The sequence below is a fragment of the Neopsephotus bourkii genome, unplaced genomic scaffold, assembly GCF_033783945.1.
Source record: "Neopsephotus bourkii isolate Nb327-2 ecotype Australia unplaced genomic scaffold, CSIRO-AGI_Nbou_v1 NB_659, whole genome shotgun sequence".
Classification (NCBI taxonomy): Eukaryota; Metazoa; Chordata; class Aves; order Psittaciformes; family Psittacidae; genus Neopsephotus; species Neopsephotus bourkii.
Window position 1 is genome coordinate 8,156,144 of NW_026901158.1, and position 18,248 is coordinate 8,174,391.

General features: G+C 46.7%; 1 protein-coding gene across 2 annotated transcripts in view; it reads right to left on the reverse strand.

Moving 5' to 3' along the window:
- Positions 1-724: 724 nt before the first annotated feature.
- Positions 725-18,248, reverse strand: part of PAPPA (pappalysin 1) — a 368,516-nt gene continuing 350,992 nt past the window's right edge. For both annotated transcript variants that reach the window (XM_061352951.1, XM_061352950.1), the window contains exon 22: positions 725-8,911. In XM_061352951.1, coding sequence (XP_061208935.1) covers positions 8,804-8,911 — 108 coding nt within the window. In that variant the 3' untranslated portion in view covers positions 725-8,803. The remainder of the gene's footprint in view (positions 8,912-18,248) is intronic.

Below are 18,248 nucleotides of genomic sequence, written 5' to 3' on the forward strand. Positions count from 1 at the left end.
ACTTTGCTGTATGAATCCAGAGCTTTCATATATAATTAATGCAGTCAGCTCCTTCTGATTTAATGCAGCCAAAGGGAGCCACATCTGGTGCCACTTCAGCAAGGAGGGCTCTCAGAGAGGCTGGTGGCTCAGTCTGGGTGACTTTGAGTGTGTTACGAGACTCCCTGGGCTGGTCACTGCACAAGGCATTACTGCTACAGGGCTGAGATATGAAAGCAGCTTTAAATCTTAAAGCCAGCTTTAACATTTGTTGGTGGCCATGAGCTCTGTTGCCATCTCACAGGACGGTGCCTTCAAGTTGCTCAATGCACGTATTGATCTTCTTTCTCTCCTCTCCCTCTCTTTAGCAATTGATTCTCAGACAGACACTTAATCTGGACATAGAAACTGTTGTTTTGACTGTGCATTTCAATCGATCCTGCTAGGGTGGTTGTGACCATAGAGCAGCAAGCTCAGCCCAGCAGGAGCGAGCTGCCTGCTATGCATTGCTTTATGGGCTGCTCCCATCTTAAAGCCCTTATTTATGCTTAATAGATAATTCTACACACAGCCAATTGATTTGTATATTGCTATAGACACAACCCATTGAATACACTGTTTATGGGCCTTTTTATCTGCAGGATGTTCTATTGATAGGGCTGTCCATGATGTGCTTATACCCTATTAATAATGCATTGACCAGAGACAAGGATGATATAGAAAGCACGATGTGCTCTTGCATGTGCTCTTTCTCTCTCTCTCCCCTGTTCAATATTATTGCAGTGGATTTTGACAGTTAGCATGCAAACTAATTTTGTATTGACTTACTTATGCCAGTGTAAAAAAACACCAAACCAATTTATTCTCATCCTTCAGTCTATTGCCCCCAGACGTCCCATGGATTGGGTGGTGTGGAACTGATTTATTGTTCAACCCACAGGTTGTTTAAACATGATGGTATTAATGCTACGCTTTTAAAGGGGACCAAGGTGGTACCAACCAGCAGCATAAGTACATCAGTTTGGCAAATGGAGCTGGCTGGTGTTATGGCCCAAGCCTGACTAAGATGCAGAAGGAAATGTGTAACAGGGAAAGGATTCCTGGTATTTAACACTTCTGCCCCATGCAACCCCTTCTTGTCCTCTGCCCTTGCCCCCAGACTCTGTGTCTTACCATGGCCTTCCTGGGGAGTTAAATCATTAATGAGGTCGGGAGTTAACTGGGTTAAAATGATTCTCTTTAGGCTCAGGGGTTGGTATCTGTCAGGGTTAAATGGCACCTATCCTGACTGCATGTGCATCCTCAAGGTTTGGAGCTGTCGATACTGAATCAATTCCCATTTGGAAGCTGAATCAGTACAGCTTTCTCAGTGCAACAGCATGAATTCCCTTACCCTGCCTGCCACAGTGGGGTCTGAGCAGGGGATGCAGGACCCAGCCACCTTTTGGTGTTGAAGGACCAACTTTCTTAATCCAGTTCATGTCACTTCACACGTTAGAAGACCCAGCAGCCCTGGGGTTTGAGTCCAGTTGGTTTCCTTTTGGACCTTTGCATGCTGGTGAGCATGTGACTGAGAGGTGTCCATCACTGGACCCACTAAAACAGTGTTACTGGGTTGCAGAACCACATTCTCCAGGTGGAAGAAATGCATCATTGCAGGTGAGCCAGCTCTGAGGGGGGCTTGGGACCAGCACGGGCTGTAACACTGCATATAGGTCTATGTGTGTGTGTGTTTATACTGGTCACAGGGCTTTAACATTACCAGATGTGCAGGAGCTCACTGTGCGTACCTTACAAGGCCTTGATCTGGCATGGGGGGGCTGGAAGCCCAGCTATCTCTTGACCACTGGAGACTCCCTTATCTTTAGCTGTATGTTTTCTTGTGTGTCCAAAGGCTTTGTGCATCAGGACGTTCAGCTCTGTGGCTGCACATAGCTATAAGCCTTCCCTCCTTGGTAATACCCCTGAGCCGAGGCATATTCCCACTGGGACTCATTCTCTGGGTGACCATGTTCTGCATGTGATGGAGCTCGTGAGCAGAGTCCATGGACAACTTAAAAGCATTAAGATCAGAAGCCTCCACCCTCCAAATATTCACACATCTCTGACACCAAAACCTACAACAGGCCCCAGGTTGCTTGAGTGAAGCAGGACCTGAACCACCTTGGTAGAACCAAACCCAGTGGATGTGAAATGGGCTCTTGGGTTATCACTTGGCTCCAACCAGGGCTGCCTCCTCTCCCATCAGGGCTCTGTTGAAACAGACCCTGTTGTTTCAACCTCTGTTGTGGTTTTCAAGACCCCTGCCCAGACCTGAAGCTCTGGAGCTCAGGAGGAGCATGTGGATGTGCAGATGTGCACCCAGATGTGGGACCCCACAGCCACACTCACCACCCTCCCAGGGGTACCCGGTGCCGCTCGACCAAAAGCAAAGGAGACGGGGCAAGAACAAGTGGTCCAGTTCAGAACTCTTTAATACAAGCTTATATTGTTTGTGTTTCTGATTCTCTGTTCTCCCAGCATCTGGGGACATTAACCCTCATATGTGTGTGAGCATGTGTATGAAGATATATACAAAATCACACAGTTAAATATTTAAGCATACAAGGTATTATATATTTATATAATATAGAACTTTAGGGTATAGGAATCAACAATGGCAAAATATTTCTGATGAATCTGACATAACTTCTCTTTTTTTTTTGGAGTGAAACATGACCTGTTTTGGAAAGACCAGAGGAAGTTGTTGCTTATTCAAAAGAAAGAGAAAAAAACCTGTATAAAGAAATTCTGTGAAAAGGATTTAAATCAAAACCATCATGAACCGAAAAAAAAAAAAAAGGACAACTGTTAAAAACTGTATTGAAAAAAAAAATAAATTAGATGAACAACTGTGTAAATATAAATTAAAAAAAGATGACAATCTTAATAAATAAGCTTTACTATTTACATCTTTATATATTGCTTGGAGACTTAAATTAGATCCGTTAAAAACAAACGAACGCAAAATAAAACCCAAAATCGGAGCAGCAAACGTACAGGCGTGAGGTACAGAATTAAGGGTTGAGCTGTATTCTGCTTGTTTCTCTCTTATTTTTTTTTGTCTTTTCTCTTTTATACAGTAGACCAGTAGAATTCATGTGAAAATAGATCCTCAGCACTTCATTGGAGTATTGGTTGACATGGCTTCCAAAAGGTGCCAAGAAAGATTCCATCATCATCATCATCATCATAATAACCATAATAATCATAATAATTATAACAATAATAAAAAGATACAATATGATACATAAATATGGAAGAGCAGTTGGTAATATGAATACATTTTTTCTCTAGACGAGATCACAGTTTTATTTGTAAATATTAACACTGATATATATATAATATTACACAGATAATATTATATATATATCACATATATATTTATATATATATTTATATATATAGTACGGCTCAATCCTGCTCCCAGTGAAGTCAACAACAACAACAGAAAACCCCTGTTGACTTGATGGGAACAAAATTCAGCCTCTCATCTGCAGACAGGTAAGTAATTACAGAGGCCGTACAATGCAAACTCCGCAATGGTTCCAATTCCGTCTTTAATTGCTGGTGAAATGTTCCGTTTAAAGCCCTGGTTCTTTGCACTCAGAAGATGGAAACTGGTGGCTGAATTGTGGCCTCACCAAAGGAAGGAAAAAACCAAAAGACTAAACCAAACTAGAATGGGAACCAAAGACAACTTGGACTCGTGAGCTCCGCATCTCGACCTAACAGGACTACCAAGTAGCACCAAGACTCCTCATCTAACACCTGAAGCCAACCCAAGCTCTTGTTTCTGGCTTCAGAGAAAGGAATTATTATTCTTAATGAATCTTGGATGTGTAGATCAGGCAAAACATGGAAAATTCAGTTTGACAAACTAAGACAGAAACAAAACGTTAAGCCCCACTTTGCTCCTGCTGAAACAACTGGGGTTTTGGACACCAGTTCCCTGGGTGGCAGGAACAGTCCATCACCAAACCCCTATTGCTCTGAGTGACCATGGCTCCAAAGAAATACATCTTGGGCCACCTGGACCTTGCTCCTGCTGATGTCTTGGTCATGCTTCCACTGAACTCAGTGATCAAGGTCCTCCATTGGAAAGGGGACTGTCCTGTGTGCCCAAGGTCAGTTAGAGGCAGAGACACTTCCACATCCCCAGCAGGAGATGGCTTTCCTCAGAGGACGGGCTGATGTGGAAGAAACACAAAGTAAATCTGCTCAGTTGCACCACTGAGACCAAAAAGGGGCCCACAGTCATGAAGAGTGTATCTAAGCCGGGCATATGGTCCTCTCCCAGTGAGATGAACATGCCCATTAATTCTCACTGGGGCATCCAGGGATTGGGCAGGGGAGAGCAGGACACTGCCAAAAAGCTGTGAAATTCCACAGCATTACAATAGTTCAAAGGCCAAATCACCAGCTCTGAAACCCCTCTGAGCACCCCAGCCTTGGCTGACTTAACCCCAACCCCTCCTATCTTCTAGCTTGGCCTCAAATGGAAACAATGGGCTGGAGTGCAGGAAGGGGACAGTCACATCCCACTTCCCACTGATGGGAATCACCTGTCTGCTCACGTAGCAGCTTTCTCCTTCCCTTTTCACTCCCCATCCCTCGCAGCTCTTCAGGATTCAGACTGTGCAATGCTTCTGAGTGCAGTAATTAGAGCACAGTGAAATACTGGTTAAATGCGTATGTACAGTTGGATAACGTAAAAATAAGCACAAATACACACTTAAAAAAACAATCTGGAAAACCAAACAAAACCACAACCTCATAAACTCCATCCCCTTCCCACCCCCAAATAACAACAGACCAGGGAAAAATCACCTTAGCCTCAGTTCCTGGACTTCTCACAAAGCACAAGGAAAACAAAACCAGACAACATTATAAAACCTCACGGTACTTCTAGGGAAATCTACACTTCAGTATCTAGCTCTCTACTCAGCTGGCGGAATCACTGTTTTCCTTTCAAACACACAAAAATAGGCTTTGCTCTTCTTGGGTTTGGATTATGCGGGTTTTCTTTCCTCTTTTTGTGTGTGTGGGTTGGTTTTCTTTTTCTTCCTCTCTCTAAAGCCTCAGTTGTTATTTTATTCCCCCACTTGAATCAGTTGCAGCAAGAAACTTCTGTTGGCTATTGGGCTTTTTTTTTTTTCCTCTCTTTTTTGGTTTTTTTTTTTTCCCTTTTTTTGTCTTTTTTTTTTGTTGTTGTTATTTTTTCTTAAACACAGGTAAAACCTAGAACAAACCGACAGTTACAACCAAGTGAAACCGAAACCGGAAGGGAGGTAGCTGGAACCTGACTCCAAGAGTCCTCTGGTGCCATCCTCCTTTCTCAGCCTGGGGTGGGGACAGCGGAAGATGCAAGAAAAGCAGGAGGACACCAGCTCAGCCTGTCTGCAAGAGGGTGGGGAAGGATTGGGGTAGCAGCTGATAGGAGTTTCCCACCCCACCATGCACCATTGACTGCTTTCTGCTCCAGCTTTCCCTCCCACTGGCCATGGACAACCCCAATAGCTAGAAGGCTGGCTGGTGGCCCCAGGTAGGGTGCAGCCTTGTCTCACTATCTGTGACAGAGAAGATCTTGGCACTAATGTGACCTGGATTTCATGAGCAGCTAAATATCATCAGCATGAGCACCCTCTCCTGATCCTCCCAAATTCTGCGCCACTGGGTCAGTGGGTGGACATGGTGGGAAATGTCCCTCTCACCCACCACCCAATGGCCATTGTAGCCACGGGGGGTCTTTCCTATAGACTCCACTGGGCATTCAAGGCCCTTAGAGTGGTAGATGCTGCAAGGCCAACCATCTGGCCTTGCCCCAGCATGGGAACACACGAAACAAGAGCTGAGACCATGCCCCATGGCTCCCCTCTCCACATCCCCTTGGATGCACGGTACAGCACCTGAAAAGCAGAGGGCAAAGCTTTGCCCCAGTGCTATCTTTTCCCAAAGAAAAAAAAAAGCCATTGGATTACTGGATTTAACATGACTCAGAGCAGAACTCCTGCTCCCATTGGAGGAGATGGACAGTGCCAACATAGCAGTTGGAAAATAAAAAACAAATAGCAGCATGGAAAGCCCATGGGAAAGGGAGTTGGGTCACCCCTGGACTGCAGGAGTGAAGCTGAGGTGTGAGGCTGCTAGCAAGAAGCCACTATCTCCCTTGAGCTTGAAGGACTCCAACTCAGTGAGCAGGGGCTGGCCCTGGCTAGGCAGAGGAGCTCATCAGGCCCTGAGCTCCTGGAAGCCCACAGCAGCAAGTGGCAATAACGTTCTTACAGACCTGTCTCTTGTGGGCAATGTCTTAGGTGGGACAAGCAGGTGGAAAATCTCCTCCATGCTGAGCTGCATCACTGAGAAGGGGATTTTGGAAACCGAGCTGCCATCAGGATGCACACGGGACCTGAACTGAGGGTCCGTGCTAGGGTAAAACCCAGGTGAGGTGGAGGGGAGAGATCATCTTAAGATGCCTCATTGAGGACCTGATGCATTGGCAGTCTGAAAGGTTGTGAGCTCTTCTGATGGATGGCACATGAACGAACTGCCAACACAAAACAGGAGGTCAAAGGGACTAGAAGGAAGCAACTTCTTCACAATTAACTTCCACTGTTAATGAGATGGTAAGGGGCAAAAGAGGACATTTTGTCCAGGCCCAGTTTTTGTCACTGCTCTCCACACTGGCGGACATTCAGCCTAGTTCCATGAAGGAGCTCTGATTCCACCATACCTCCCTTTCCTGTGCACCCTGTCCCATGTCGCAGAGCCATCCGCACAGCCCCCATGGCCAAGCCTTCTGCAGGAATAACTAGGAGCTTCACAACAGAGCTCCTTACGTTCTTATGACAATCACCTCTCCAGGCCTCTATATTTTAGTCCTTGAGATTCATCTCTGGTTTATGCAGATGAAAACAACCCCAATATTGGGTGACAAGATCCTGGCTCCTTGCACCTACAACTCTGTCAGTTTTCCATATCTAGTTCTACACATTTTTACATCCACCTCCATGACCCTTTCCTTACCTTTCTGCCTTGCTCCAGTGCCTAAATGTTCAACCAAACAGGAGTAGGAAAAAATCTTTCCAGCCTGTCTTTACCCAGTAGATGTGGTTAGAACTAGATGATCTTTAAGGTCCCTTTCAGCCCTAACCATTCTATGACTCTATGATTGTACAAGTCATAAAAGCCCCAAAGAATAGAAGGAGACTCTTTGCATGTATGTCCTTCCTAGCAGGAGCCTGAAGCAGCAGAAAACAAGCCCAGGCCAGACTGAAAGATCGGTGGGATTCCCTTGGGATGGGTTGTAGCAGCAGCAGCACTAGATGCACTGGGCATCTCAGTGACTCAACATGATGAACCCTACAGCGAAATAAGCCAAGGGTCTGGCACAACATGGATGAAGCTATACTATAGGAAGGGTGAGGTCTGCTGCAGCTAATGCCCTTTCCTTCTGGAAGATTACAAGCAGCTAAGCTCCTGGTCTATCAAAAGTGTCCAATCCACTGGCCTGGCAGCTTAATACTGACAAATACAGCCAAAATTCTAATACTGTCTCCTACAGTCCTTTCCCCACAGCACGTGCCTCTTCCTGCTCTTCCCCTCTCCTGAGAAAACAGGAGCATGAAGCGGTTGCTAGATATAGACCACCACAAGAAGGAGGTGGAGGAGGTCTAAGAGAACCACTTGGCTGGATGGAGACCAGAAAGCAGATTCCTTTGGCTGGCTGGTGTCCTGTTTTCTTGCCCCAATGCTGAGGAAGAGACCAGAGGGTTTGAAAGGCAGGTTGTAGGTAAGCTTTAAGGCAGACTGTTTGGTTGCATGGGGTTGTTTTTCACCCTGTCCTGACACAGTAAGGAAACTAGTTGTATGGGACATAGCAGCAGGAGTAGCAGCAGCAGACATGCTCAAATGACAAGTGCGGGCGCGAGTTACTCTCTCTGCTCCTCAGAAGCAATCATCCATCTTCCTCAACGCCAGTCCTTAGACTCCCCACTCCCTGACTCCATCATGGGACCACTTGCCCATCTCCACACAGAAACATCCCAGCAGCCCTGCAGGCTACAAGGGGACTTTTTGTTGGCTTTTTGAGGGCAGGGGGAGAAGGAGGAGCTGTACAGAAAGGCCACTGCAGTCTGCTGAGCTCCCTGGCTGGAAGCAGCATTCCTGTGAGGAGCAGAAGCATCCCACATCTCAAGCTGGCTGGGCATCTGGCAAGTCACTTGCCAAGAGGCACAGCCCTGTGGAGATCCCACCCCAATCTCAGTGCCCCGAGCATGCGATACCTTGGCATTCAGCATCAGAAAAGGCTCAGCTTGGAGTCCTCCAAGAGCACAGCCTCTTCCATGAACGGTCTGAGTTGTGAGTGCTGGGGAGGGGAAAGTGTTTTTGCGTTGATCATCATCTCTCTCTTTCTCTCTTTCTCTACTTATTTCTATAAATATGTGTACATAAATAGCTTGTTTCTCGCCTTGAATCTAAATATGAACTGTTCAAATTAGGTGGGCATAACATGCTGTTTTGATACATGAAAAGTCTTCTCGACTTGACTCTTGGTTGTTTGTTTCTCGTCATCGCTACTTAAGATATAGTTAATACATAAACCCCTACTTTCGAGTTCTCCTTGGACAAAAATTAAAGGCAGACTGGTTGAATTCTAAGGGTCCCTGGTGCAGAAATGCCATCCAGTTGAGCAGCTAAATGTTAAAAACGATACCAAAAGGGATGTGGTGTCTCTCCTAGCCTGCCTTGAGCAGTGTGGTCCTCCTTTCCATGTCACTTGGCATTACCCAAGACTGAAGCCACGGAGGTCTTTCTGATTGTGCTCTTGGGCGTTGGGGTCCCGGCAAGCACATTCTCCTTGTAAGTCACAGGACATGGGGAAGGGAGTAACCTGGGGAAAGAAACCAAAGACACAAAGACATGAAGGAGGGAATTACAACTACAGCACCCTGGAGAACAAATGAGACCTCTGGAGTGGTATCTTCAGAGATCAGATGCAGCCTTCGGCTATATTATTTCTACAGTGATTTTAGTGCTGAGGTGGTGGTGCACTGAGGCCTCAGGTGAGCTACCTGTCCATAAAAAAGGCTGCAAGAAGTGTAAAGAAGAACCTGTTCAACTCACTCATGCAGTTACTGGTCAGCAGATACTCCCTTAACAGCTCATATTAAGCACATGAATGTAGCTGGCTAGGAGCATGTGCTTCTCAGGCAATTCAAGGGCTTTTGGAGGTACTTACCACAATGCTTGGATTCTATTACACCTCCAGCCTCCTCTGGAAAGCTATCCTTACTTCATAGGTTATAAACACTAAATGACAGCAAAGTTGACCCTTCATCTCCCATGGCCAACTCGAATGCTCACCAAACACCACAGCAGGTCCCAACTCCAGCCTCCCCATGCACTTCTACCCACCTTGGGGGGTTTGGCGAACCTAGGCCATAATTCCCTGCTGTAGTGTAGCATTTCACCCTGCGGCTTGGGATGCTGCTTGAGCGCCAATTTATCTATGCACTGAAGTATGAATGTTCTTGGTTCCAGTTCCTCAGGAACTGAACCAAACACTACCTGGCACATCACTGAAGCTGCAGTCCAGCAGAGACTTCTCTAAATACCTGTTGTGTTTTAAGGCCAAGAAATGCAGCTAACGGGCACTGAGGAATGGCAAAGGAATGCAAGTAAGAGGCTTCTGCATGCATGAGCTGTCATCTGTCCACAATCTCCTGGAGTGGGAAGGAGCTGAAACAACAGCCTGCAGACCTGGCTAGTGGAGTTGATTCTGGCTTATCGCATCCCAGCCTTTACATAAAGAAAAGGGGGTGGCAGTGGAACAGTGCCCTGCTTGCCCTGAAGTGAATTCCCAAGAAATTCTCCCATCTGCACAGACTGAGCAGTGACCTCATTCCTCTCTTTTACACCCCTTCCAAGGCAGTGCCACAACCTGTTCCAACGTTCCCAGTGAGGACTGCACGCATACTCCTGCTTCTCTTGGCTGTGCTGCCGCATGTTTGCTCTCTTTCATAAACACTTTTCTCCAGGTTATGAATCCTGAGCCTGCCTGTTACCTATGTATCATCAACAGCACATCTAGGAATGTGGAGCTAGCACCGTGTGTGAGCAGAGAGCTGTCATTTCCACCTAGACCTTCCATACGTGTCCGCGCATGTCCGCCTCTAGCGTGCCTTTCTCCTGATGCACACAAGAACGGGATGGAGGGGTGTGGATCTTTATTTCACAACTGGGGAGCCTAAGGCAGGGACATGCTGACAGAGACATTAGATAGCCAAGCCTCATCACCACATTAGGGTTTAGAAAGGCTCCCCCCCTTGCTTTTGACTTCATTGCCAGAAGACCAGGTAGAACAGGGTGATGACTCTTATTCAAGCCATGGCCTTGGTGGCTTGCGTACTATATAACCAAACAGTGAATGATTTGAATCTGCAATTGTGCAAATGTGGAGGTTGCAAATAGAAGAGATAGTCCAAAAAGTCAAAAGCAAATGAATTGAAATAATTAGAAACTGAAGAAGTTTATAAACTGCAGAAAACAATAGGAGCTTAAGGGTCACTTCATCCAAGAGCAGCCAGCCAGAGCAAGACTGTCTCATATCACAGTGTTATGAATATTCTTAGATAGGAAAACAGAGAAGTCTGCAAACAATGGGGCTTGGGGAGGAGGCTGAGGAGGGATTGTTTAATGACTGAATTAAAATATTGAAAAAAAAAGAAAAGATACATGAAGAAAACATTGACTTTTTCTGCTCAATGTAGAAGGAAACATTTTGCTTCCAGATCTCTGCTACAGTTCAGGTTTGACCTTTCCCTCCAAATAAATAATACAAATAACAAAAAGTATTTCAGAGCAAAAATTATGTCTTGAAATAAAAACTTATTTCACTTAGAAAATGCTCAAACAAAACCATATAAATAAGTCTGGAGCTTTCCCCTATTCTTATTTTTTATCCTAAATTATTCCATTCAATCTGGATTTGGCATTGATCTTGATTTTAAAAATCCCTCTTTTTGTACAACAAAGTTACTGGTTGGAAGAGAGAGTTGGGAACCTGCTTCTCCCATTTGTCTTGATCAAGCTTTTTCCTCTCCCTGCCTTGGATTCGCTGTGTTTGCCTGCAACAGCCTAACAAAGGTATTCAAAGCAGAGACAGGCTCACAGGGAAGGTGGATCTTGCACTGAGCACTGGACAACCACACACCCAGCTCAGGCATCTCAGTAGTGGCTGAAATTAGCCATCACATCCTACTGCACTTTGCAGCTGTCCACGCGCAAGTGGAGCAGTGAAACGTGTTGCAGGCACGGAGATCCCAGAAATGTTGGGACGTGCAGGGACATTTCACTTATGGGAACATCAGAGCCAAGAGGGAAAGCACTGCATAGCTATGTCTCCAAACTATGAGCTCACACTCTCCAAACCTACCCTGTGGGCTGCGCTGAAGCAGTGGCCTTAGAAACCTTAACTGGCATGAGTTTGGTTTTGCCTTGAAGTGATCTACCTTCTTCATCCTCTGTCCTCCCATTTCTCCTTGCAAGTCCCCCGTTTCCCCCTTTTGATTTCTTACAGGTCACTGAAAAGTGTGCGCTCAGCACTGGAGCAACCAGAACAAAAGGTGCGCATAAAACACTTCCACATTGCCACTACATTGCAGCCAATTTCTGGTGAGAAGGAGCCACCACAGAAGGAATGTCTTGCTGTGTGGTGTCCTCTAGAAACCCTCCGGTCTCCTAATAGCGACATGGACAGAAGAGCAGAAGCTTTCTCTCTGGGGCAGACGAGAGCAGACAGTTTCATGGCTCAGCAACAGCTCACAGCAGTGGGTAGCCCCAGTGTAAGAGGGTTCCTTCCTGATCAGATTAGTCTTATTCACTTTATGTCCCTTACAGAGCTTTTTTATGCAATCTGATTTTTACAGTGCTATTGTCCAGATAGATGAATTGTTTTGTCTTATGGCAGTGAGCTCCAGAGATCAGTTTTCTATTATGTGAAAAGGCAGCGATTTCTATGGGTAATGAGCACATCCACGGTCATATTAGACAACAGAAAACTCTCCAAACACTTAGCAGTAATACAGGGTTTCCACTTTAAACAACATCTACAACACACATTTGAGTTCCCCAGGAACCTGAATTCCACAGGTATTTAGGGCATCTAACCCCCACACAGCATCCACCAGGACTGCCACAAGTACCCAATTGAGAGAAACCATAAAACCCCTTAGAAGAAGGAGTGTCTCTGGCCTTGGGCTTACACAGTGATAGCCCTCTGGAGTACAGAGCCATGAATAAAGCTGCTGGATGTGCTAGGAACAATAAATGCTGAACCTTTATCTGAATGATAGCCCATTTAGGTGTGGAGCCCAGACCTACATACTCCAAGATGAAGTGCTTTTCTTTTTAAATAAGTCTGTGAAAGCCCACCTCATTAACAGAATATATGACCTGTATTGGTATTTCCAGATACCCATTGTAAAGCCAGTATTAAAGAATTGTCTCTTCTTCCTTCCTGCATTTCACTTACATCTGTCTCCCCTCATAGAAAACCTGGCTACTATTTAGGAGAGCAGGGAGATAAGGCTAAGAATTAAACTTGTACCCTGGCTTGGTCATTGATGAAGTAATGCACAATATTGCCTCCTTAGACTAAGTAAAATAGGTTGCAAAGGCAAAACTGGAGAACACAGCTTTGCATACCTACATACAACCTGTACACACACACACACATATATCCTGTGTATGATCCAGAACAGAGCTGTGGATCAACAGCACTGAGGGTGATGTGGGTCACCTAAACCATAGACCCATCTATCTTCAACAGACACAACCTAAGTCATGTCTCTCACTGCAGAAGTGTGATGAAGCCTGAAGGAGCAACTGCAGCAGCTATAGGGTTGTGGCCTAGGCAGGACTAGCACAAATACCAGGGTGTGATGCATGGGAGATCTGAGACACCTCCACCTTGACCAACTCATGCTGCATGCTGTGAAGGCCTATGAACTCTCACTTCCACTCTTCGCAAAGGAATGGGACCCCTAAGCATCTTTTCCCATGAGACCATGGATAAAACCCAAGCTCCCTCTTGGAAACAGGGCTGCATTTGCCCTTGATGCCATGCTCCCAACTATGGGAACAAAGACGACGATACAATAGACCAGCACAGAACTAGGATCGAGGTCATGAAATGAGTGAGAGGCCACAAATCCTCGCTACATGGTACCTATCTGAAGAGGCTGGTGACATCCCAAGGCAGATCCCAGCTGAGAAAGGCCAGTCTAGAGGGAACCGGTGGGAATGCTGACAGGAGAAATCCCAGACAGGTACAGGGAGGGATGGGAAACAGTCCTGCAAAGGGTCGGAGCTCATCCCTCACAGAGGCTCGTATCGGGCTGACCCCATCAAAGCAGCACCAGAGCAGGCAGAATCAAGCCTGGGGTGGGTTGGAGGAGAGGGGGAAGCAGGGGAGGAGGGCTGCAAAGTGTTGGGAAACAGCCTGTTGTTAGATTTCAGGCCTGAAGTGTTTGCGAAATGTCCCAGACAAGCCTAACAGGGAACCTGAAGGCCCTGCTGCAGACAGAGGCGCTGCGGGCGAGCGCGGCGTGCCGAGATAAGCGTGGCAGGCTGTGCCGAGTGCCGCAGCCCCGCGCCTCCCGAGACCCTCCCTGCTCAAACACCGGGAGTGTTCTGTTCCCTGACAAGGCCCTTGTGGGACAAAAATGCATCTTGTGAGGGTCTTCTTGGTGGTTTTCGGCGCTGAGGTCACCAGGGCTGTTTGGAGATAACAGAACAAGAGCGAGCCCCCTTTTAACTCGGTGCTGGTATGCAGGTTCACACCTAGGGCACCGCTCCGGAGGGCCTGGGAAAGGCGAAGATGAAGCTCTCTTCTCTGCAGCACAAACAGTCTTGAAGGCTTGAACTTTAATTCACTGCCCCACCATAAACCAGGCTTCCACCCATTGAAGCCAGCAAATGTGGTGGAACAAGACACAGCTCAGCTGAACCCAACAGATCTTCCTCTGTCTCTATCGGGTGTGAATTGGGAGCAGCCTCACCAGAACTGGTGGAAGCAGGGTGGCCCAAAGCCAGCAGGGATTCCCAGGAAAGCCCTGCCCGCATGGATCCCCGCATCCCTGCCTGCCCGCAGCGAGGGAGCCCGGGTGCCAAACCACACGGAGCTCAGTTGCTCAGCAATCAGCTGCGCTTCCTACCCTCGTGCTACTGATTGTGCAAACATGAATGTAATTAGTCTAAATAATCACCAAAGATTTAATAGGAGCCAGACCACCCAGAGGCCAAATAACTGGCGATGGAGCAGGGAAGGTTTGTTCGCTGGTTCTTGTAACACTTGCTAATGAAGTGAGGTTGGATAGCAAAGCAAACACCCTCTACTAGCACAATCCCCTGGGAATGCTGTATGTTGTGGGAAGCCCCATGTCCTTTGAAGCCAAGAACGTTCTCGCAGGATAGGCAACATGTGCTACTACCATCGCTGCTTTTAATTTATCACCGCCTGGAAAGTCTCCCTGAACGATTATGAAACCAATAGCTCTGAGCCCCAAAATAAGCTCCCATACCAACCAACCATGACTGAAAACACTCCTCACATGGCAAACAGCGAGCCACTGAGGCTGCAACCAGCAGCTCATGGGGAATTGAGTTCACCCACAGGCCTGGGTGACCCAGCGTGCTTGGAGCATGTAGCAGTGCTTCCAGAGGCATGAAGCAACACTCCACATTGCATCCTTCCTTCCTCTGTTTCTCACCCACCATTCATTGTATCTCACCAGCTAATTATAGAGCTGACAAACACACCCAGCTGGGGACATTCAAGTTGTTGGGAGCAGTATCATCAATTCTGGATAAGCAGAATTTCTTCAGGCAAGGTAGTCATTTAGGCTGCTAATTGCACCAACTGCCTCAAAACCATGTTCTGCCAATGGAGCAAGTTCTGAGATTCCCCAAGTCAGGTCTGTGTTGCTGTTAGAGACCTTGGAAAAGGTGCTTGTATCTCCAAAATACCAAGAAGTGGCTATTTCTGTTCTTGGGATAGGAGTGTAACAGACCCCCCTTTCTGAAGAGACAGGGACAGTCTTGGGAAATCCCTGCTGGAGCCAGCAGCAGCCCCTTAGTTCAAAGCTCCTTTCTTTAGGCCTTGAATTCTCGGCCATAAAGTCTCTGAAGAGGTTTTGATAACTTGCCTATCTTTTAGATAAGCAAAGCTTGGGATGAATCCCACACGGTCTTCTATCTACCGCAAGTCCTCATTTGTTTTCCGCTGAGGCACTTGCTGGTTTTCCTCTCCAAGGTGTTGGACAGAAATGTCAAGAGACTCAAGGGGTGGGATGATTTTTCTTTCTCTTTTCTAAGTGCTATGGGGCAAAGTGGTTGAGGGAAAACCTGGGTGATAACTGACTGAGACAGTTTTTTCTCATGGGAGCTGTAGGTTTACCCCTTCCGTGATGAAAAGGGGAGGCAGAGAGGAAAGACAGATGAAAGTTCACCTTTTCAAATGGCTTAAGTTGGAGGAATTTTAAACCAGTAAAATTCTTGGGTTTAAATCTGCAGGGATCAGATTTTAAGCAAATCTGTGATTTGCTTAAAGCCTGGAACAACGTACGTGAGCAGGGCCTAAAGAGAGACATTTCCATTTCTGCAAGGCTTTTCTAGACAGCTTTGTCCAGGGAAAACTTGTAAAAGGGAATGAGAAGAGAAAAGAAGTTAAGAAGAACGGTGACTGGAGAGATTTCCTGACATGAATCAGAAGGAAATAGCCATAGCCTCTCTCCCCAGGAGCAGCTCACAGGCAGCCGCCAGCCCAGAGAGAGCTGGTTATGCCTAAGTTATTTATTTTTCCCACTTTAGCAGTGCCACGTATTTAATGTTTTAAAAAACATCATCTTCTTTTATCTGTGGCAGGATACAAAGCAAGAAGCAGCTTCCTAGAACAGCCAGGCAGAAGGGAGCTGGCAACCTGCGCTGGGTCAGGAGGGTAGGAAGATTAAAAGGAGATGGGATTTTGCTTTGTCCTTCACGGAAGACTTTATCCCCTCCAGATACACAACAGAAGCTTTCTCTCCCTTGGAGGTTGGCTGGCAATGGCCTTCCTGTCTCTCAAAGCTGCTCCTGGGTCACGCATAGGGCAAGCTGTGAGCAGCGCAGCCCAGTCCCCTGCCACATCTGCAAACCCAAACACTGGCCCCACGCTCCCCACCTGCCCCATGAGGCACTGCAGGACCCATGTCCCTGCTTCCTTGGGTGGCACTTGTCCCTGGGCCAGCCCTGGCTTCCCTCCCGCTGCAGGGGGATGCTGATCAATTAACACCCAACAAATAATTAAGCTGATGAATGTCTCTTTTTCCCGGTTGCTGGCTGAGGCTGCCTCCAATTTATGCCCTGAATATAAGTGAATTTATTCGCTGCCATTTGTAGCATTCAAAAGAGAGCTTTAATGATTTCTTTTAAGCTCCCTAGCCCGATTGTGAATAGCACAGGGCAAATACTCATTATTCCCTATCTAAGCAGCAGTGCTGATTAGTCGGGGGCTGGTCAGATAAGTCACACCGCTCTGTTCCCCTCTCACTGCAGAAATGCACAAGGTCATTTGCTGCTAATGCTCAAATGCAAAGGGAAAACATGGCCTAAGCAACTGCCTCATGCAAGTCCCCGGTGCATTTTCAGGGCAACAAAACAGGAGCGTGCACAATCTCACATGGAATAAGGAGGCTCAGCATGAAAGCGAATATGGGTTGAGGAGTAATTTTGCTTTCACGCAGCCTGGTTCACAACATTGTGTGCAGCTGAGAGTGCGTTTGGAAGGGTGGTGGGATTGCAGTGAAACTCAGTCTTGACAGTTCGCGGACATTAAAGATCTGCAACCAGCTTTTACTTGACTCCTGAATCTTCACATGATGCAATGTTAATCTTCAGCCCTTTCCTAAAATAATGTGCGGAGTTGCTATGTTCTGTTTAAATGTGAACCATGTGTCACCTCGGCAATGGCTGCAATGGTGAAAAGATGATAAATCTCAAGCTTGTAAAATGTCCTGTGACATTTTGGGAGAAAAACAGGTGTTGCATAAATGTTAGACATTTATGGGTAAACTTGCAGGGGCTTTAAAAGACTGACACATCTGCCACATAGTATGTAACCCTGAAAGGAAAGGAGCAAAGCAGGCTCTTTCATGTGTCTCGCTCTTTCTACAACCGAATGAAAATACATCCTCATCTGGTATTGGAATTAAGAGAGCTGGACTCGCCCCTCCCTACGTCTCCTCCAGGTTTTTGGCTTTTACACCCAACGTGTATTTTAAAACTGTGCCTTTTTAAGTAGGTGGCAAACTGTGCTGGAAGGATTTGGTATGCGGAGTATTTTTATTCAGCTCCCTTTTCTCTCACCTTTCATTGTTTTTCCCTTTGGAATATCTCCTGTAACACTCCACTCATAAACCTCTTCAAAGGGAGGGCTGTATTTGAACAGCCTGGCCTGAAATCTGGTCTCAGTCAAAGGCCTCAGACGGGAAAATCACTCGCAGAGCCGAGCCCCAGGGCTGCTGCCGCAGGTGGCGGCGGCCGCTTCGCAGGCAAAGAGGTGCTGCCTCTTCGGCTCTGACCCTGCTTGGGTTATTATTCCCCCCTTTACCCTATAAATGTAATAAACTGGGACTTAGCATCTTGTTTTTGGCATGGAAGGTCTGAGGAGTAGGTGGTTTTCTCGCTTCTCCAGAGAGCTTTGTTCAGTTCCTGGGATGTTGTTAGGTATTTTGGGAGAGAGATTTGGGAAGTTGAAGCGATGGGCTCTGTGGTTCAGCCCTCAACCCATGTGATCCCTAGGATGGGTGTTTCTAAAGGACAACATAGGGTCACTCCATTTCCCCTGGTCACAGGGATACAGCTCCCAGTGGAGTCAGTCAAAGAAGACCTAAGACTTACCTCCAAAAGCTCCCTCTCTATGAGGAAACCCATCAGATGTGTGACCAGCTGCCTGTCTCTGAACCACTTGCCCTTTGCACTGGGCATGTTTAACACAGAAACCAGTAACCAAGTGGGCTACAAAGTGTTTCCCCCCTCTTGGGTGGTCACTTGGTTTCTGGGTGGCAGTGAAGCAGCCAGATACTTTGAGAGTGACTCGCCTGGCTGGTAAGTGCTCATAACTCTGTACAGATCCCACTCTGTCTCAATTCCCTGCCCAGTAATAAATTATTCCAAACCTTAATCCTATC